Source organism: Apodemus sylvaticus, chromosome 5 (genome assembly GCF_947179515.1).
Source record: "Apodemus sylvaticus chromosome 5, mApoSyl1.1, whole genome shotgun sequence".
Classification (NCBI taxonomy): domain Eukaryota; kingdom Metazoa; phylum Chordata; class Mammalia; order Rodentia; family Muridae; genus Apodemus; species Apodemus sylvaticus.
The window spans coordinates 159,981,161-160,003,231 of NC_067476.1; the positions used below are offsets into that span (position 1 = coordinate 159,981,161).

The 22,071-nt window shown below is 42.8% G+C and overlaps 1 protein-coding gene across 9 annotated transcripts in view; it reads left to right on the forward strand.

The window, feature by feature from the left end:
* Window positions 1–22,071, forward strand: part of Stx16 (syntaxin 16) — a 52,205-nt gene that overhangs the window by 25,059 nt on the left and 5,075 nt on the right. For 3 of the 9 annotated variants that reach the window (XM_052184460.1, XM_052184453.1, XM_052184455.1), the window contains 5 exons: window positions 18,182–18,289; window positions 19,040–19,180; window positions 19,996–20,161; window positions 21,012–21,103; window positions 21,490–21,633. In XM_052184460.1, coding sequence (XP_052040420.1) covers window positions 18,197–18,289; window positions 19,040–19,180; window positions 19,996–20,161; window positions 21,012–21,103; window positions 21,490–21,633 — 636 coding nt within the window. In that variant the 5' untranslated portion in view covers window positions 18,182–18,196. Of the gene's footprint in view, window positions 1–6,539; window positions 6,552–6,621; window positions 8,600–17,964; window positions 18,081–18,181; window positions 18,290–19,039; window positions 19,181–19,995; window positions 20,162–21,011; window positions 21,104–21,489; window positions 21,634–22,071 lie in introns of those variants that run through there. The other 6 variants (XM_052184452.1, XM_052184454.1, XM_052184456.1 and 3 more) reach the window with 4 other exon arrangements.

Here is a 22,071-nt window from a genome sequence, read left to right on the forward strand (position 1 = left end):
GTAGGGTTTTGTTGTTGTTGTTCTTTTTCAAAGCAATGTACCAGAAAGATTGCTGTATTTGGTTTGTTTTTGATGGAGGCTCTGGCTTTCAGAGCCTCAGGTTCCTGCTCTCTCAGATAGGGGCGGGTCTGAATAGGGAAGCCAGATGAATATTGTTAGCTTTGTAATACCTTTAATTGAAAAGGGAAGGGTTGAATGTAAGCAGCCTTGAAGCTGGGGGAATGCACAGTCACCCCACGACCTCAGGGGGCTGCATTTGAAATACAGTTCGTGAAACCCTGCAGCTTTCTACCCTTTTAAACACGATTACCTTTTCATTTTTTCCCTTTTATCATTTATCGAAGTGCTAATGAAAAATTAAGCTGTGTGTCGTGATTGTCACTGTCTTGCCAAGACAGTCGTCCTTTTGTAGGTCGCCGTGGAAAATATGTTTTGCCGTATTGTTCACAGAAAAGGGATTTTTAAGCCGTGGAAGCAGTCTTAAGGATAAAAGGATGCAGGATGTTAACATCTGTCCCAAGGCATAGAAAACGAGTCCGGAATGTGGTGGGGCTTTTGTTTACATTTGCATTTGAAAGATTTTTACATTTGTAAACTGAAAGAAATAATATTACATAGAAATAAGTAGGAAAAAAATCTTAGCATGGAAATGTATTCATTCTAATGCGGTTTTTGGAAAGGATCTCGAGAAATAAAACCGAGAAATAGTGACAAATAGTGAATGAATATAATCGGTGGGCCTTCAGTTATTTAAATAAGGGTCCCCTGTTCTTTATGACTTAATTTTATGCTACCTCATGGGGAAAACAAAACAAAGCCAAACCCACGCTAAAGCTTCTAGGGTCTCCATTTTGATTGATGAAAAAGATACTGTTTGCTTTTTAAAATTTAATTCTGTGAAGGTCTAAGTACTCTGAACCTTTAGATTTCCTGAGAGAATAATTTTGACCCTTAATTCAGAGGGTTTAAAAACACAATATCTTGGACCGGCAGCTTTTCAAAAATATGTTGCTGTGTCCAACCACTTTTTAAATATTTTTCTAAATTAGACTATTTGAATATATATCTGTTTGTATATTTATCTATCTCTCTATGTATGTGAAATAAAATGATTTAAAATGCTTAATTATAATATATGGTTTGGAAAAGCAGGTAATGTTAAGAAATACACAGCTATATTTAACAAATTCAGACAGTTTTTTGAAAGTGATTTATAAGTCCAGCTAAAATTCACGTTGAAGTCAAGAACATTAAAAATATTTTCATATGTCACACTACTGAAAATACTGGATGCTTTTATTAGCCTGTGCTTCCAGAATTTTTCTTAGATGACTAAAAAGGACTCAAGTCCGTGGAAATACCTTCGTGTTCAGTTCAGACTACCCCCACCAAAAAAAAAAAAAAGACAAAAAACCCCAGCTTTTTTTCAGTCCAACCAAAACAATCTGCCTAAATTACAATTTAAAAAGCAAAAATACATTTTCATATTTCTGCATTTTAATTGTGTTATTAAAATACAAACAGCATGCTGTAAATCTGTGTTTCTGACGGTGTTATTTTCAGTTTGTTCTTAAGGTTTTTTTCACAAATTATTTCTGCACACAAAATAATCACTATAAAGATATTAACAGGATAGAGATTACAATTTTGTATAATTCTTCTGGAAGTCAAAAAAGCATTATAAATATTTTGTAAAAAACAATGATATGCTTAAGACAATTTTTAAAAACTACAGCGTCATTCATATGGTGCTTCTAGCTCAGAACAAATTTGAGAACCACATTTTTGACTTGCAGATTTCAAAATCATGTAGTAAATCAAAAGTTTATCGGTCAGCTTTGAATATTGACAAGACATTAGAAATGGTAATTAAATTTAATAATTGTACTAGATATCTTGAAATGCTTAATACTAAAGGAGCATTTATTTTATACATTCTATTTTCAAAGATAAAGAGAGCAGGAGAGCAGAGCGTTTCTGACGGAGATCCAGAGACGCCGTTTTTCCTCAGGGACCTTTAACCACATCACTTTTCTATTTTTTTTTCTTTTCCAGCAGATTTTTCAGCTTGGAAAAATTACAAATAAAAACTCAAAAGTATATATTTGCTTTAGTCACATAAGACAAAAGAGACAATTTGTAGGTGCATATTTAAACTTAGATAATTAAAAAGGAAATGACCAAGCCAGAGAATTTGATTTTTAAAATACATTACCTGGAAATTTAAATTTCTAATTAGAAGGGCAAACTGTAGACATTGATTTTTAGTGCGTGTGTTGTCTCGTGTGTAAACAAAAGCAAATATCTAAAATAATAGATTTTATTTAAAAATTTAATATTGAGCTTTTATGTCCTTATATAAAAAAAACAGCACTACAGAAATGGATTGCAGCATGGTATGTGGATGAACATATCTCACACAACTCAAAACAGTCCACAATGGAAACCTGAACTTTTTTAAAAATATTAAGCCCATATTTTTAAAATAGTAGTTTGAAGTACAAGCTGTGAGTTTGTCAGTGATGGTTGCTGTAGGAAGCCGTGCATGCAGTATAGACTTACAGCTAGGTGCAGGTAGATGTGTCGCAACAAGGATGGGTTTGAGGAGGATTTGCAGCAGCAAAACAAGCAACAGAAAGTCCCAAGGGCCAGACTAGGACTGACCCAGTGTCCCTTTGTGTGGAGTCCCTGAGTTTCCTTGCTGGACACTTCTGTGATGGGCAGGACAGTCGGCAGCTGTCACTTTTTACCTCTGACATGTGTTTTTCTTTATCAATGCCAGCAATTTTCCTGTCTCCCACTCAGTAGTCTGTTCCTGATGTCTGCGGCAGAGGACACTAATTCTTCCTGCATGTGGACCCCACAGCTGCCTTGTTCCCTGGAGGGCTTTTCTAGGTTCATTCATCCCGGGTCAGACGCATAGTTTGTTTCTTCCCTGTGAATGAGGCCTGATTTTTCTCTATTCTTTTTAAAATTCAGCACAACATCTATCCAGATTTCTACTCATTTATGTTTTGTGTTTATATTAGTAAAGTTAACTGTTAGAAACAGACTGGGGGTTGATTTTTGTGTCTAAGCCAAAGGCACTTGTTGGTAATTTTCAGGAGCTGTGTTCTGCCTCGGGTTTGGGGCATCCATCACATTATCCCACGGGCAGCATATGATAAAGGGAGAGTGATGGATGTGAGTCTGGGAATTTAGTCTAAGCCCTGCTCTGCTGTGGATGTAATCTTTTTGGACATCTTTTGTCTCGTTGCTAAATTGAGGATTTTGAGTGAGGTGATCTCTGGTGGCCCCATCAATTCAGCAGTGTTTTCTGCAGTTCTGTTTTAATACTTGTTTCTCCTGACCAAAGCACACAACCTTACCTTTAAATTGAAAAGGAGAAATCCATAGTCAACAACAGTGTGTGGCTGTCAGCTCAAGGTTACTAATGACAGATACCTAGAGGTAGCTCCCGCACAGTGCAGAAATAACTTTTTGACATCATTTCTGCCAACAACAAGCAGTGCCTCGTGTAGACAATTGCAGGCAGTTAGCTTCAGGAACCTAAATGGATTTATGAGGTTAAATTAATATATGTATATGTATAATTTTTTTAAATTTTAATCTTGGGATGACGGAAAGGGCAAGGCTGTGCTGGCTGACTGAGCCGCCGCGGTGCTCTTGCTTTCTTTCTTGGCTCTTGAGCTGAGTCTGTGCCGGGGTGGGAGTGCTTGGTTAGTGATGACTGCTGATCTATACTCCGCTGTAAAAGGATGCACAATCTATAAATGGGAGCTAGAGTTAATTGCTCCTAGATTAGTTTGAAACTAGCACATTATTTTTAATAAAATCTGTGTTTGGTGGTGGGGGAAACCTAAGGAGTAACTACGGTTACAGGGAACCTGAGGTCCTTGCTCAGCCTTGACTGTACTATTAGTGAAGATTTATCGAGTGCTTACTGTATGCCTGGGAAGGCTGAGCCTATTCCATGTGTAACCTTGGGTCACACTGGATGAAGCTGGTACTGAGGTGGTCCCCTGAGCAGAAGGGTGGGGTGGTAGAGTTAGGGCATGACCCCAGTCACCCACCTCATGAGGCTGGCAGTGTGGGTAAAGCCCTGGCCACACTGGCCCTGGCTGATGCCCAGTGGGTATGGAAGGACATAGCTGTTTAATGATATTTTTTTTTCCTCTTGCAGCCGGCTAGCCTTGTTTTTTTAATTTCTTTTTACAGTTATCCACAGTCAGTTTAACTTGCTCATTGAAGGGTCTCAGTCTGCTGGAAAATCATGTTTCTGTCTGTAGGCTCCAAGTATGAAATCATTGTATATTTGTCTTTAGATATATTTGCTTTTCTGTGTGTAAAGATTCTGTCTGAGCAGGAGACTGACTTGCGAATGAGCGTACTTTGCTGGATGAGAATGAAGCAAACTTTTTATTTTGGCAGCAGTAGGAATAAAGCAAACAGCAGTGTAGCACAGACCTGTGCTCCCAGCTCGCGGTGCGTGACCTTCCAGACGCCCCCCCCCCCCCAGCAGACACCGATGCGCTCCACTTCTCAGCGTTGTCTAGAAGGTCCTCTAGACTATACATTCCAAATGCTATTTGGAATTGTTCAGTGTTTGCTTGATTGCATGCCATGGCAGGTCACAAGCCTTGGTGTAGACAACATAAAGGTTTAGAAGGTGGTGATGGGCAGTAAGGTGTTTTCATTGGACTATACTATGCTTTTCCCTGATGGTAATTCTTATTGACTAAATTTCCTGCTAATTTTGTGGTGGGGGTTTTGAAAACCTCCTGTTTTTTAAGAAATAAAATGAGGGTGATCTTTGAAAGGTGATGTGCTGAATTTATTCCTGATGTGCAAGTAATTCCAGGAATTATTAATAAAAAATAGAGGCTGGAGGGTGGGATGCTTGGTGCACCTGGGCCACCCCATCCTCGCTGGCAGCAAATACTGTGACAGTGACATTTTGAAGTGTAGTTTTGAGCATTTGTAAGTGTTCCTTTTATTCCTAGAGTCTCGTGATTGTAATTTCACCTCTTAGTGCCTAGTAACTGTAGGGATGAGAAGAGGAGAATGTGTGCGGCTATCTAATAGCCCCACGGCAGGGGCTCAGGTGCACCGGCTGCTTAGACAGGGGCTCGCGCCGGTTCCCCAGATGAAGCCAGCCCTGGGAGGGCCCTCTGAGGGACCTAGGTTCAAGCTCCACTGTGGCTTCATCTTGCGTCTGGTTTATTGATTAAAAAAAAGATGTCCGTGCTTTCTTTCTGGATCTGCTAAGCTTTAAAAAATACATACTTTGGTTTCTTTTATAGCAAAATGAGATGAGATAAGATGAGCTATTTCCATGATATAGTCTCCTCAGCCTCAACCCTAGCAGCATGCCTGTGTGATGCATCTTCGTACCAGCGGGGGAAGTGTAGGATGCGGGGCCTCTCCACCCCAAGAGGCTCTCTCCTTAGATTTTTTTAGACAGAGGCTTTATTGTGTGATCTGTCCGTGTTTGGATTTTGTTGTTGTTGTTGTTTCGTCTTGTTTTTTTGCTAGTATGTGTGATACTACTTTGGTTTCAATAATCAAGCTTCATTTGCACAACTAATCTTTAAATAAGAAAATTATGTTATTTATTTTTTAAATTTACTGCTAAACAAAAAAAAATCAGTGCAGTTGTTTATTGAAATTTACCACTAATTATTTCCATGATCAATACTGTAGAAAAAATGGACCTTGTTGTTTAGATTATCTGTCATTAGTAACTGTCTCCTCAGAAGATAGAGTTCCACGCTGATCTAAAAAGGAATCTTTAATTTTCAACCAAATTTAACCCTTGAATGCCCAGTGCTTCATCCCTATACTGCTTAAAACTGGGTCATTTTTACCTGCTGCTCTGTTTCTTTAGTTTGTAGTACTGTGTAGCACTCTATGTGGCTAATCCCAACACAAGGCTAGCTAACCAGGAGTGTTTCTTTCTCTCCCCACTGGTGCCTTGGGGACCAGGGACGGATACATGGTGGCCATGCCATATGATTGCACGTTCTTAGGGAGAGTTACTGCAGTATTATTTCAATGTAGCCATTGGTAGACATTTTGGGGGTTGTTTATATTTTAATTTTGTTGAACTCTCTAGGTTAATTGGCATGTTAAAATATGCATTTATATGACACAGTAACATTATATTTTAGCATTTTATCTTCCTAAGAAAATTAAGAAGTGAAATTGCAAGTGATAATTGATACTAAAAAGATTACCACTGTAATTTAGTGAAACAAAGCAAGTACATTTTGCTTGTCTGCAGTGTGCTTTAATTTTTACAACTGTTTATTGGCTGCTATCTCCTTTGCCAAAAGAAGTATGGTAAATAAAAACACATGTTGGTGTAGCATTTTATAAGAAAAAAGAATCCAGGACCACTTTTTAAGTGTTGGGTTTTGTAGTCACTTTGAGTAACTGTATCCATGTCTCCTCACCTGATGGCTTTGTGTGTCTGTCTGCCCATGCCTTTCTTCTGCTCTTCCTGCCCGGATGGCCCGACGGCAACACCGCAACCACAGGAGCTGGACGAGGTACTGTGCCTTGGGTATTTTTATGTGTTGGGTGATTTTAGTTTATAAAAGAACTGTTTTCCTACAGTCGTTCATATATATGTGGCACTAGCCATGCATACATTTAAAGTTGGTTTGAATTACTGTGTGGACTGTATTGACTTTATACTTTGCCTGTGTTCACACCAAGGGACGTGACTTAGAAGACTGTTTAGGTCATGTTGCCTATTTGCAAGAGTTCTCAGTCTGGAGCGGCCATATGTGAGAGTTGCTTGAGTGGGAAGCAAGGCACTGCACATAGATAGGATGAGGACCTCGGACCCCTGAGTTCTGAGTTGAAGAGGATCTAGTGGTTGAGGTGAAAAGGGAGGGGGGCAGGATGGACGTCTAAGGTGGGTAGGAATGGAGCTGTGCTGCCTGCTCACTAGGACCTCGTGCTCAGGGTGTGCTCTGTGTTGGCTGTTCCTGCAGAAGTCCCCTCAGCCCCTCTGAGCAGCAGCAGCAGTTCACCAGGAAGGGAGAGAGTCTGCATCTGGATCTCTTGTGGTTTTTGTTTTGCTTTGCTGCTATTGTTGTTGTTGTTGTTGTTGTTTATAGCCCTGTTGAAAGGGCGGGGAACAGGGAAGTGACCGGCTGCTGACCACATTAGTGGCTCTTTGTGTCTCAGTGATGAAGGTGTAGCGAGGGTTTTTCTGAGGAAGGACCTGCTGAGGGAAGAAGTTTATGTAGAAAGGCAGATCAGGAGACCAGGACCTCCCTTTTGTAAACCTGCAGGTTCCAGCTCCTGGGTTTGCTCTAGCGAACATTAGAGGTGCCTGAATGTCCAGCTGTGGTGACCACAGACTGCACCCCTCACTTCCCATCCTCAGGAACCAGTTGAGCAAAAGGCAGAAGAGCGCTAGTCCTCACGCCTGCTGCAGGCCAGATGGGAGCTGTGGGAGCTGTGGAGAATGAGCTCCTGACTCCTGGCCAACGGGGAGGGAAGGGCACTGCATACATATGAAGGGGACAGACCCCCGCTGCCCTGTTTTAAGAAAATAACCCATTTACGTGTAGTATGGAAAGATGTATGGAACGCCATTAATAGTGGGTCCCTCCTGAGACTGGGAAGGGAAATGGGCTGAAAATAAAGCTTCAATTTTGAGCCTGTTCTTACTGTACACATTCATGTAATCACTGGCAGGTATCACTTCTGTATTAAAACACACTGTAGCCTAGAGCTTAATGCTTAGGTAGGTGCCAGGGCTAGGTCCTCCAGTTCCCATCAGGGTCCTCAGTGCCAGCAGCCTGGGCCCATAGCCCTGGGCCGAGGAAGAAGGAAGCTAGGGGCCTCTTGGGACACAGTAGATGAAGACAAGCTTGCTAGAGGAACTCCTGCTAGGTTAAGCCTGACACAGAGATTCTGGTAGATGTGGAACAGTGGTGACATCAGAGTATGAGGTTTTCCTCTTCACTGAGCAGACTGAGGCTTCGAACATCCTTGAGGGTTGAGGAAAGAGGTGTGGTTGTGGGATGACAGTTAAAATAGTTTGAACACCTCAGGGTCAGCCTCACTAGGAGCTTGCGTCCTATCTTTCCTCCTCCTGTTGGGGCAGGTCCTAGAGCCTCGCCTTACGCAAGAGGAGCTTGAAGACTGTTTTGTGTTTCTTTGTGGTTTTTGAGTTGGGGGTCTCACCCCATGTAGCCCCAGCTGGTCTCCAGCTCAAGGCAGTCCTGCTTCCTCAGCAGCCTAGGCACTAGGGCCACAGATCTGTACCACCGCATGTGGTCCCTGTTTGCATCTGTGGTAGAGCCCTGGCGGAAGTGCGGAGCAGTGGCTGAGCAGTCTGACTCGGCTGTGCACGCTTCGCTTCCTGCCCTTGTCCAGCACATTATGTTGTTCATGAAGTGTAGCTTCCAGAATTATATGCGACATACTTTATTTACCTCATCCATTCATTCCACCCATTTACTGTTGACTCATTCAGCTAATTATAATTGTGTGTTCATTACTGTGAAGTGCCAGGTGCTGAGCGAGGAACGAGGGACGCTGTTGGGAGAGGTGTCCAGAGGAGAGTCAGGGCTCCAAGGTACTGTCTTCCGGGAGTAGTAAACAGCTGCCACTTGGGGGTCCTGGCATGGAGCCCTGGATCTGAGAGCCCCCTACTCCCGTCAAGTAGCCCTGCAGGCAGATGTGTTAGCTGCTCTCCTACTCACACTGAGCCCTGCAGACACTGCTTTCTTTCTTGCTCAGGAAGTGTGTGCTGTAGAGTTTGGGCTGAGGAAGAGGCCATTCTCCATCCACATTGTTGTCAGGGCAACATCTCTTCTCTCCTGTCTTCGCTGCCTGGCCTTTACATTTTCTGCCTTGGAGAGATAATATTCCAGAAGATGGGAAATATTAAAAAATAAGGTATAAATGTGAGGATCCCAGGCCACCTAGACCTGTGATCCAGCCCTTGTGCCAAGGGTCTCAGCACCCACTGAAGGGGAAGGCCATGTCTTCAGCCCAGCATCCAGGAATGCGAGCCTGCCCAGGGCATGCAGCAGACAGGAACTGCTGCTCCCCCTTTGCTTTTTAGTCTGTGTACATTGAGGAAAGAAAGCCAACAAGTTAGCAAGAGTTTGAAGATAGTATGTGAGACTCTCAAGTTTTGTGCTCTGTATTTTGTGTGCTGTTTAGGAAGTGTTTTCAGTAATTTCATCCTGAGAAGATAGCATAATTTTAGTCTCAGATTAAGATAATTTGGCTGTAACATCTGGATTCCTGTATGCACTGCTTGTTCACTGCTCTCTGAGCCTAGAGGCTTCTTAGGCCATGCTGGCTATCCTTGGGCTTTTGGCTTCAAGACACACAGGCCCACTGCAGGAGTTGCCAGACCGTGGTTTGTGGCATCCCTTTTGGACACTGACGTGTTGAGTTGTCAAGCAGTCCAGCTGCTTGTCCGAGCTGCTCCTGTTCTGCTGTCAAACTTGGCTTCGATCTCTGTGCTCATCCTTAAATGTCACTGAATTGTCTGTTCATGAGGTGGATGTTGTACAAGTGGAAGGCTGTGTGTTTGCAACAGGGTGCATATGTGTTTCTTCCATCAGTGAGGAATTTGTCTCAGACAAATGCTTATGTTTGGAGTGGAGTCAGGGCAATAGCCACCTGCAGAGAAGCGTGAGTTGTGCTGTGAACACAGCCAGGGCCTTCTTTTTTTTTTTTTTTTTCCTATATTCTTTGTTTACATTCCAAATGATTTCCCCTTTCCCAGTTCCCCCCTTCCCATATGTCCCATAAACCTTCTTCTCTCCACCCATTCTCCAATTACCTCCCTCCTTTTTCTCTGTCCTGGTACTCCCCTACAATGCTAGATCAAGCCTTTCCAGGATCAGGACCCTCTCCTTACTTCTTCATGGGAGTCATTTGTTATGCTAATTGTGCCTTGGATATTCAGAGCTTCTGGGCTAATTAATATCCACTTATAAGAGATTGCATTCCATGTCTATTCTTTTGTGATTGGGTTACCTCACTTAGGATGATATTTTCTAGTTCCAACCATTTGCCTAAAAATTTCATGAATTCATTGTTTTTATACTCTTCAAACTATTCCACAAAATAGAAACAGAAGGAACACTGCCCAACTCGTTCTATGAAGCCACAATTACGCAGATACCAAAACCACACAAAGATCCAACAAAGAAAGAGAACTTCAGGCCAATTTCCCTTATGAATATCGATGCAAAAATATTAAATAAAATTCTTGCCAACCAAATCCAAGAACACATCAATACGATCATCTACCACGATCAAGTAGGCTTCATCCCAGGGATGCAGGGATGGTTCAATATAAGAAAAAAAAATATGATCATTTCATTAGATGCTGAAAAAGCATTTGACAAAATTCAGCATCCTTTCATGCTTAAAGTCTTGGAAAGAACAGGAATTCAAGGCCCATACCTAAACATAGTTAAAACAATATATAGCAGACCGGTAGCCAACATCAAACTAAATGGAGAGAAATTTGAAGCAATCCCACTAAAATCAGGGACTAGACAAGGCTGTCCTCTCTCTGCATATCTTTTCAATATAGTACTTGAAGTTCTAGCTAGAGGACAACATGAGGTCAATGGGATACAAATTGGAAAGGAAGAAGTCAAATTATCACTATTTGCAGATGATATGATAGTATACTTAAGTGATCCAAAAAACTCCACCAGAGAACTCCTACAGCTGATAAACAACTTCAGCAAAGTGGCTGATTATAAAATCAACTCAAGCAAATCAGTTGCCTTCCTAAAGTCAAAGGATAAGCAGACTGAGAAAGAAGTTAGGGAAATCACACCCTTCACAATAGCCACAAACAATATAAAGTATCTTGGTGTGACTCTAACTAAACAAGTGAAAGATCTATAGGACAAGAACTTCAGGTCTCTGAGGAAGGAAATCGAAGAAGACCTCAGAAAATAGAAAAATCTGCCATGCTTGTGGATTGGCAGGATTAATATAATTAAAATGACCATTTTGCCAAAAGCAATCTACAGATTCAATGCAATCCCCGTCAAAATTCGAACTCAGTTCTTCACAGAGTTAGAAAAAGCAATTCTCAAATTCATCTGGAATAACAAAAAACCCAGGATAGCTAAAACTATTCTCAACAGTAAAAGAACTTCTGGGGGAATCAATATCCCAGACCTCAAGCAATACTACAGAGCAATAGTGTTAAAAACTGCATGGTATTGGCACAGTGACAGGCAAGTGGACCAATGGAATAGAATTGAAGACCCAGAAATAAATCCACACACCTATGGTCACTTGAACTTCAACAAAGCCAGGGCCTTCTGAGTTCTGTCCAGGAACAGCTCTGAGGCAGGTCAGTCACCCATGATTCTTGGAAGACAGCCCTAAGTTAAGGACACAAGAATTTTTAAGTTCTTCATTCTCTAGTGTGCAGTTTACATAGCATTTTTCTTTTTAAAAAAAAAAAAAAACAAAGATTTTCTTTTTTAATTTCAAAAGTATAAGTTTATTAACTCATGTTGGGTTTTGGAAGTGGGGAGAGTTGAAATTAGGCAAGGATACTGTGGAGAGGCATGGCTAGTGAGAGACTGTGTACTCAGTACAGCACATTAGTGAACAGAGGGAGCTTCGGGAAGTTAGAAGGGTGATTGTTTATGTTGCCCGTAAGATACATTTTCATGTTTCTGTTTGTTCCCGTTTCCAATGGCTGACGTTATCTCCAGTTGTTTTCCCTTCTCAAAACACATGTTCTTTTTCTGTAATACACACTGTGATGCACATTACGGACTTGCACTGAGAGAGACATGCAATGTTTCTCCTCAGTAGGATGTCATGATGAACTATGGCAATAGACACTATCAGGGATAAATAATTGGCCACATGCAAGTCCTTGGTCTTGGTGCAGTGTGGGAAAGCAGTAGTGGCTGTCAGGCTGGCACCTGTTCCTCTCGGAGGTCTTCTAGTTTGCCAGCTTCCCCGGGACCCATTGAGAGAGGGCCCTGATCTCAGTGTTGATGTCCATTGAGTGGGGACACATCTCATATTTTAAAAAAAAAGTGCTGCTTAAAACAGTGCAGGCCACTTCAGCCAGATGTTCGCATATGGTTTGTGACTAGAGTACTGGTAATGTAAGATGCCATCTCTGCACATTTTCCAGTGGAAGTGGCACTGTCTGTTTTGTTAACAAGTTGGCATGCTCTCTGTTGGAGCACACGTGAATGATGCCCATTAGAGATTACTTTCTACGGCTCATTACTGTGGCAGTTTAGAGCTCGCTTTGTGTGGCTTTTCTGGACTTGAGTTCAGGTTGCACCCTCTTGTCTCAGTGAGTCTGTCTGGCTCTACTAAACACAGCGCATCAGAGCAGGGGGCTAAGCACCAGGCTTGCCTCTGGTCAGTACACTTCCCACAGGGCATTCTTGGTGGCTGTGGAGTAGCAGTGTTTCCACAGTGCTCAAGACAAGCCTGCTCAGGCTGGTACTGGAGTGCTGGCACCTTCTCCAGCCTGTGTAGATGCTCCAGGAAGATCCAAAGCCCTGGGTCTTCTTTGTTCTCTATTTAGTAGTCCCTTGTCCTGCCTATTTGCTTAGTGAACTATAGTTGTATTGCATGGGTTGCCAAGAGTGAGCATGCAGGGTGGGGTGGGCATTCTGGAATCAGCCAACCTAGGTTCTAACCTGTCACATGCCAATAGTGTGGTGGCTGAAGGCAGGCTGCTTAACTGTTCTGCATTTCAATTCTGTACTTATAAATTGAAATAATACTCCTCAGTTCACCTGGTGTTTTGTGAGGATTAAAATAAGACTGTTAGTGAAGGCTGTAGAATTGCCAGGTCTTGCAATTCCTAGTGGTCTGTGCTTAAAGGCCACACCATTAATCTTAGGCATAGAGGGAACGTGGACCTACAGTGGTAGATGTGGTCACTACCTCAGGCCTGGGATCCATTCCCATCATTGTTGCCCTTGCTGGATGCTGGGAAGGTGGAGGTCAGGCTACAGGTAATTTGTGTGTGTGTGTGTGTGTGTGTGTGTGTGTGTGTGTGTGTGTTGGGGGGTGTTGCTGAAGATAACAATCGGAGTTGGAATGTGAGCTCTCAGTACTGTAGGGGTTGTTACTTGAAGAGTTTTTAAGGTTTTTTTTTTTTTAATTTTCTTGTGTGATAGTTTTCTTTCTTTTTTTTTATTCGATGTATTTTTTATTTACATTTCAAATGATTTCCCCTTTTCTAGCCCCCCACTCCCCGAAAGTCCCATGAGCCCCCTTCTCTCCCCTTGTCTTCCCACCCACCCCTTCCCACTTCTCCGTTCCGGTTTTGCCGAATACTGCTTCACTGAGTCTTTCCAGAACAAGGGGCCACTCTTCCTTTATTCTTGTACCTCATTTGATGTGTGGATTATGTTTTGGGTAATCCAAGTTTCTAGGTTAATATCCACTTATTAGTGAGTGCATACCATGATTCACCTTTTGAGTCAGGGTTACCTCACTTAGTATGATGTTCTCTAGCTCCATCCATTTGCCTAAGAATTTCATGAATTCATTGTTTCTAATGGCTGAATAGTACTCCATTGTGTAGATATACCACATTTTTTGCATCCACTCTTCTGTTGAGGGATACCTGGGTTCTTTCCAGCATCTGGCAACTATAAATAGGGCTGCTATGAACATAGTAGAGCATGTATCCTTATTACATGGTGGGGAATCCTCTGGGTATATGCCCAGGAGTAGTATAGCAGGATCTTCTGGAAGTGAGGTGCCCAGCTTTTGGAGGAACTGCCAGACTGATTTCCAGAGTGGTTGTACCAATTTGCAACCCCACCAGCAGTGGAGGAGTGTTCCTCTTTCTCCACACCCTCTCCAACACCTGCTGTCTCCTGAATTTTTAATCTTAGCCATTCTGACTGGTGTAAGGCGAAATCTCAGGGTTGTTTTGATTTGCATTTCCCTAATGACTAATGAAGTTGAGCATTTTTTAAGATGCTTCTCCGCCATCCGAAGTTCTTCAGGTGAGAATTCTTTAACTCTGTACCCCATTTTTTAATAGGGTTGTTTGGTTTTCTGGAGTCTAACTTCTTGAGTTCTTTATATATATTGGATATTAGCCCTCTATCTGATGTAGGGTTGGTAAAGATCTTTTCCCAATTTGTTGGTTGCCGATTTGTCCTTTTGATGGTGTCCTTTGCCTTATAGAAACTTTGTAATTTTATGAGGTCCCATTTGTCAATTCTTGATCTTAGAGCATACGCTATTGGTGTTCTGTTCAGAAACTTTCTCCCTGTACCGATGTCCTCAAGGGTCTTCCCCAGTTTCTTTTCTATTAGCTTCAGAGTGTCTGGCTTTATGTGGAGGTCCTTGATCCATTTGGATTTGAGCTTAGTACAAGGAGACAAGGATGGTTCAATTCACATTCTTCTGCATGCTGACCTCCAGTTGAACCAGCACCATTTGTTGAAAAGGCTATCTTTTTTCCATTAGATGTTTTCAGCCTCTTTGTCGAGGATCAAGTGGCCATAGGTGTGTGGGTTCATTTCTGGATCTTCAATCCTTTTCCATTGATCCTCCTGCCTGTCACTGTACCAATACCATGCAGTTTTTAACACTATTGCTCTGTAGTATTGCTTGAGGTCAGGGATACTGATTCCCCCAGAATTTCTTTTGTTGTTGAGAATACTTTTAGCTATCCTGGGTTTATTGTTATTCCAGATGAATTTGAGGATTGCTCTTTCTAACTCTGTGAAGAATTGAGTTGGGATTTTGATGGGTATTGCATTGAATCTGTATATTGCTTTTGGCAAAATAGCAATTTTAACTATATTGATTCTACCAATCCATGAGCATGGGAGGTTTTCCCATTTTTTGAGGTCTTCTTCCATTTCCTTCTTCAGAGTCTTGAAGTTCTTGTCATACAGATCTTTCACATGTTTGGTAAGAGTCACCCCAAGATACTTTATACTGTTTGTGGCTATTGTGAAGGGGGTCATTTCCCTAATTTCTTTCTCAGCCTGCTTATCCTTTGAGTATAGGAAGGCCACTGATTTGCTTGAGTTGATTTTATCACCAGCCACTTTGCTGAAGTTGTTTATCAGCTGTAGGAGTTCTCTAGTGGAGTTTTTTGGGTCACTTAGGTAGACTATCATGTCATCTGCAAATAATGATAGTTTGGCTTCTTCCTTTCCAATTTGTATCCCTTTGACCTCCTTATGTTGTCGAACTGCCCGAGCTAGTACCTCAAGTAGAATATTGAAAAGATAAGGAGAAAGGGGGCAGCCCTGTCTAGTCCCTGATTTTAGTGGGATTGCTTCAAGTTTCTCTCCATTTAGTTTGATGCTGGCTACCGGTTTGCTGTATATTGCTTTTACTATGTTTAGGTATGGGCCTTGAAATCCTGTTCTTTCCAAGACTTTAAGCATGAAAGGATGCTGAATTTTGTCAAATGCTTTTTCAGCATCCAATGAAATGACCATGTGGTTTTTTCTTTGAGTTTGTTTATGTAGTGGATTGCATTAATGGATTTCCATATATTGAACCAACCCTGCATTCCCGGGATAAAGCCTACTTGATCATGGTGGATGATCGTTTTGATGTGTTCTTGGATTCGGTTGGCAAGAATTTTATTGAGTATTTTTGCATCGATGTTGATAAGGGAAATTGGTCTGAAGTTCTCTTTCTTTGTTGGATCTTTGTGTGGTTTTGGTATCCGCGTAATTGTGGCTTCGTAGAAGGAATTGGGTAGTGTTCCTTCTGTTTCTATTTTGTGGAATAGTTTGAAGAGTATTGGTGTTAACTCTTCTTTGAAGGTCTGGTAGAATTCTGCACTGAAACCATCTGGTCCTGTGCTTTTTTTGGTTGGAAGACTTTCTATGACTCCTTCTATTTCTTTAGGCATTATGGGACTGTTTAGATGATCTATTTGGTCCTGATTTAATTTTGGTATTTGGTCTCTGTCAAGGAATTGTCCATTTCCTCCAGATTCTCCAGTTGTGTTGAGTACAGGCTCTTGTAGTGGGATCTGATGATTTTTTGGATTTCCTCAGTTTCCGTTATTATATCTCCCTTTTCATTTCTAAGTTTGTTAATTTGGATACTTTCTCTGTGCCCTTTGGTCAGTCTGGCTAAGGGTTTATCTATCTTGTTGATTTTCTCAAAGAACCAGCTCCTGGTTTTGTTGATTCTTTGTATGGTTCTCTTTGTTTCTACTTGATTGATTTCGGCCCTGAGTTTGATGATTTCCTGCCTTCTACTCCTCCTGGGTGAAATAGCTTCTTTTTGTTCCAGGGCTTTCAGGTGTGTCATTAAGCTGGTAATGTATGCTCTCTCCATTTTCTTTTTGGAGGCACTCACGGCTATGAGTTTTCCTCTTAGCACTGCTTTCATTGTGTCCCATAGATTTGGGTATGTTGTGTCTTCATTTTCATTGTGTTCTAAAGAGTCTTTAATTTCTTTCTTTATTTCTTCCTTGACCAAGGTATCATTGAGTAGAATATTGTTCATTTTCCACGTGTATGTGGGTTTTCTGTTGTTTTTGGTGCTATTGAAGACCACTTTTACTCCATAGTGATCTGATAGGAGGCATGGGATTAGTTCGATCTTCTTATATTTGTTGAGGTCTGTCTTGTGACCAATTATATGGTCGATTTTGGAGAAGGTACCATGAGGTGCTGAGAAAAAGGTATATGCTTTTGCTTTAGGATAGAATGTTCTATATATATCTGTTAAATCTAATTGGTCCAAAGCTTCAATTAGTTTCATTGTGTCCCTGTTTAGTTTCTGTTTTCCTGATCGGTCCATTGAGGAAAGTGGAGTGTTGAAGTCACCCACAATTATTGTGTTAGGTGCAATGTGTGCTTTGAGCTTTAATAAAGTTTCTTTTACAAAAGAGGGTGCCCTTGCATTTGGAGCATAGATGTTCAGGATTGAGAGTTCTTCTTGTTGTATTTTTCCTTTGACCAGCAAGAAGTGTCCCTCAGAGTCTCTTTTGATGACTTTGGGTTGAAAGTCAGTTTTATCTGATATTAAAATGGCTACTCCAGCTTGTTTCCTGAGACCATTTGCTTGTAAAATTGTCTTCCAGCCTTTTACTCTAAGGTAGTGTTTGTCTTTGACCCTTAGGTGTGTTTCCTGTAAGCAGCAAAATGTAGGGTCCTGTTTACGTATCCAGTCAGTTAGTCTATGTCTTTTTATTGGGACATTGAGTCCATTGATGTTAAGAGATATTAAGGAATAGGTGTGATAGTTTTCATTTGTGAGAATTTTAGGTTTGCCTCTTTATTGTTAGGTAAGCAAATATGAATTTGTCAAATGAATTAAAGATACATGTAGATGATTACAAGGAAGGAAGGGATGGGCCTTGCTCATTCTCAAAGCATTGTCTATGTAGATGTCTGTGGACCACCACCCATTGGATTAGGGTATCATTTGAGTTTTTTGAAATTAACATCTAAAAATCCTGTGCTTTGGAGGACTTGTAGATCCTTTCAGATCCATTCTTTGCCTCCAGGCAAAATAAATAAATAACCAGGCTTATCCTGTGATTTCCCTCCCACTCTCAGAAATTTCAAAGGCAGTATATATTGCAAATTTAAAAACAAAAACTGTCTGTCATTTCAAAGTAAGGGAAGCACAGCCAACCAGTGGCCCTGTAGCTGAAGGAAAGGCTCAGCCTGCGTGCAGGAGGCAGGGCTGGCTGACACTGACCCAGGAGAGCTGTGGCCCATGCACAGTCTTGCTAACCCTTCTAAGCAGTTCTTGGACATATTTTAACACATAGTTAGCAGTTTGCTGAGGTAACTGGACTAACTTGATTTCCACAGCAGGCCTGCTGCAGTCACACCTCTAGCACAGCAACACCCAGCACACACACTCACCTTCTGCCTCCTTCTGTCCTGCCTCAGTTCTACTGCTGAGAGGCTGCTCCTTAAGGAACCGGTCTCTGACGTTTTCATTACATTTCTGTAGCCAAGTCACGTCAAAGTCGTGTTCACAAGAATGTCCAAGGAAGTTAAGAAGTGGCACTTGAAAAGATAGGAATGGAGCTCAGACCCTAGTGTGTCAAAGACAAGCACGTAACACAGGCACGTGTATTTCCCCTGCCCTTCCACATCCTCAGGGCGGTAGGGAGAGCCACGTCCTCACTGACTGCTGACCACCTCTCAATGCCCGTTATTCCCTGTAGCTTGCTGATGATCGCATGGCACTGGTGTCAGGCATCAGCCTAGATCCAGAAGCAGCAATTGGTGTGACAAAGCGGTCACCTCCCAAGTGGGTGGATGGAGTGGACGAAGTAAGTTTCTGCACGTTTCCTTCTGTGTGTATGTCTTTAAGTTCAGATGAGAATCTCTGTCGTTTGAGTCAGTTTGGCTACAGTTAAGGCGTGAGTGTGCCTGACTGTACCACACAGTAAATTGAGGCTGGGTCTGGCTGGCTGCCTGGGTGGTGTGGACTTGGCGTTAGCAGCAGCTGCTACTTGAATTATAGAAAGGAATGAGAAATGATGGAATAGGAAGAGTGTGCACTGCGCCTCTTTGTTTTAGATTTATTTATATTATGTCAGGTTTTTCCAGGCAGGGTTTCTCTGTGTAGCCCAAGAGACCCACCTGCTCCACCTCCCCAGTGCTGGGATTGAAGGCGTATGACATCAGCTGTTGGCTTATTATTTTACTTTCTGTGTATTAGTGTTTTGCCTACAGGTATATCTTTGTATGAGGCGTGTGCCTGTGGCGATCATAAAGGACCTTTAGGACATATGAGTGTTGGGAACTGAACCCAGTCTTTTCTAAGAGCTTCTCTAAGTTGCTCTTAACTGCTGAGCCATCTCTCCAGCCTGTGTTCTTTGTTTTCCTTATAATGGGATGTCATCCATACAGATGAATGACAGTCATTTATAACTTGAATTTTAGAAGTTACTTTTTTGCATCAGTAGTAAGCCACTAAATTCAAGTGAGTGCAGATTCTGGTGTAGATAATTGTCTTGAATGCAGAGGATAGATAGCTGCTAGGCACGAGTGGGAAGCTAGCGAGTTCATTTGTTTAGATCCAGTATGATGTTGGCCGCATCAAACAGAAGATGAAGGAGTTAGCCGGCCTTCACGATAAGCATTTGAACAGACCTACCCTGGATGACAGCAGCGAGGAAGAACATGCCATCGAGATCACCACCCAGGAGGTCACCCAGGTGAGAACACACGCTAGTCCCGGGGAGGTGCAGATCCCCCAGCCCACACCACAACCTTTGCTCTACTCTAAACGCAGCTGATATTGTCCTGAAACTCTCACAGGCACTTGGAAAAGCCCAAGGCCAATGAGTGACTTTCAGAGTCTGTGTGTGTGTGTGTGTGTGTGTGTGTGTGTGTGTGTGTGTGTGTGTGTTTCTTGGAGGTATAGGCACTATTTTTCAGTTGTTGGTAGATATCACTGTTGATGTTACAATGTGTAATTGCTATCATACACTAGGACTTGCAACTTCATGCTAAAACGCAGGTCTATAAGAAGATAGGGTAGGCATTTTAGTGGAAACATGCTTGAACCAATCTTTAGGTGATATGACTGGTAAACACTACTTTAAGCTTTAGTGTTTGTGTGTTCAAGTCTCTTTTGTACTTACTCTGAGAATAGACATCCAAATGTTTGAAGCCAGCTCTGTAGCTGAGTAGCCCTGAAATGTTTCTACTTCAGTCTCTGACTCTACCTTCTCGTCTGTAAAATGGGCATAAAAATCACACTAGTACCTGCCTCATGTAGGAACTCAAGTAGTCAGACATATGGTAACAGGGAGTGAAGAGTACTGGGTACACGATGGACACTGTACAGGCAAGGTAGGTCTTCAGTGTATGTGTATGAAACCTCTAATCACCCTCTTCTACCCCTGCAATACACACACATACACACGTCTAACCTGACCTTTCTATACCAGTCTGCAGAACAGGACGCCTCCTGGCAGAGGCCTTGGCTAGGAGAGGCTTTTGATGTAAGCCAGAGCTATTCTCTCAGCTCTTCCATAGGTGCCAGCGTGCTGTGCAGGCCCTGCCCAGCCGGGCACGAAGGGCCTGCTCAGAGCAGGAAGAACGGCTACTGCGCAACGTGGTGGCCTCCCTGGCACAGGCCCTGCAGGAGCTGTCCACCAGCTTCCGGCATGCACAGTCCGACTACCTGAAACGTGAGTGCAGGCCTGGTGGAGGGAAGCATTGTGTTTTCTGTCCTCCTCTGGGGCGGTTTCCGTTCAGCACCTGCCTTTCATTGTTAACAGCTAGTTAGGCACATTCACACCTTTTTGAGCAAGAGGAAGCTGCCTCCCTAGGGGACCCTTGCTGTGGAGAGAAGGCCTGGCTCCTGGTGCAGTGGGACAGACAGTTCCTGTCCAGGTCAATAGCACTCAGCCCTGGCTGGGCACAGACTGGGAAAGTCACAGTGTTATTATAGAAACCTTGTTGATGTGACATTGGCTCTGTAGGTTTTGATGATGTGTCAGAGCCAGTTCCTCCACATAGCGACATCTGCATGGCCCTTGGGACCTGAAAGCAGGGTGCAGTCTTGCATCAGCTTACCCTGGTTCTGGGTTTTTCTGTGTGTCATTGTAAAGGATAGAACCCACTTCCTCTGAAACCTTGCTCCCTTTCCCACAGATCTGCTTTCATTTCATTTCATTCCTCCAGATTCTGATCAGAATGTTTCTTAGTCTCCAGAAGAGAGATACTGATGTTGTAGTAATGTCTTATAACAGCAGCTAGAATAACTGTTTCTGTTTCACTTAGCGAAGTCTCAGATGGTTGTGTCCTGTCTGTCTTGGCATCCTGTGACTTGGGCATTTAGAGAGTGGCTGCCCCAAGTACCCTGGACACTCGCATGCTGTCCAGTGCTTTAACACAAGCAAGGTCCCCTGTGGAGGGGGCTTCCTTAGACCTGTTTAGGGGCCGCCCCATTGCCGTTGGGTTTTACTCTTAGATAGCCTTTTTAATGGTAGAACAGTAGCCATACACATTCATGTAAAGTGAGCTCCTGTCTGCTAGGCATGAAAAACCGAGAGGAAAGATCACAGCATTTCTTCGACACCCCAGTACCACTAATGGATGATGGAGAAGATGCTGCTCTCTATGGTCAGGTATGCGATGGCTCCGGCGTCTGCTGCCTCTTTTCCTAAGCTCCTTGCTCCTATGCAATGCATGGTGGGTGGCTGCTGTCTCCTTGCTATAGGCAGAGCAGGCATGCTGGGCCTCCCTCCTAGTCGTCACAGAGAGGCCTGCAGCATGCACAATGCCATCCTGGAGCCCAGTGTGACTGCAGATGCAGCTTCCTTCTGGCCCCCACTTCAGCTGCTGTGTTATGTACCATGCTATTTGGGGCTTGAAGGGCCTTGCTTCCTGTCTTGGAAATAAGTTATCTGTTGCCAAATGCTGTATAAAAATATTTTCAGAATTTGTTTTCTCTGAATGTTGTCTAAACTAGCCTGTCACGACTTTCCTAACCGGGAGACTTTTGTTTGGACAGGGTTTCACGGATGACCAACTGGTGCTGGTAGAGCAGAGCACACTGATGGTGGAGGAAAGGGAGCGAGAGATCCGTCAGATTGTACAGTCCATTTCAGACCTCAATGAGATCTTCAGGGACTTGGGGGCCATGATCGTGGAGCAGGTGTGTGCCCTGCAGGGTGTCATGCCCACCCTTCCTCATGGTCCTCATATCCTGTCCTCTAGTTGGGAAATGTTTAAACGTGTGCTTCTCATGCCTAATGTGTTCATTTGAATGTGTGCAAGTGTTTGCAGGTAATGTGGGTTACTGTGAATCTGGGTAGGGAGAGAGGAATCCTAATGTTTTCTGCCCTGCCCCAAAGCACTGGTGTGCATAGATCCTTTGGAGGCCTGGTAAGCTCTGACTGAGCCTGGCCTGATTCTGCCATGTACAGCAGGAGATTGTTGTATCATGGCTGCTGGAGCCACGAGCTTTTAAGTAGAATTAAATCGTTTATTCATTGCTACAATCTGATTAGGGCTTTTGATTACCCTGCCAGCAGGGATTTGTTTGGGTCTTGGTCCCATGAAACCAACTAAAGAGTGCTAAGGCACCAGCAGA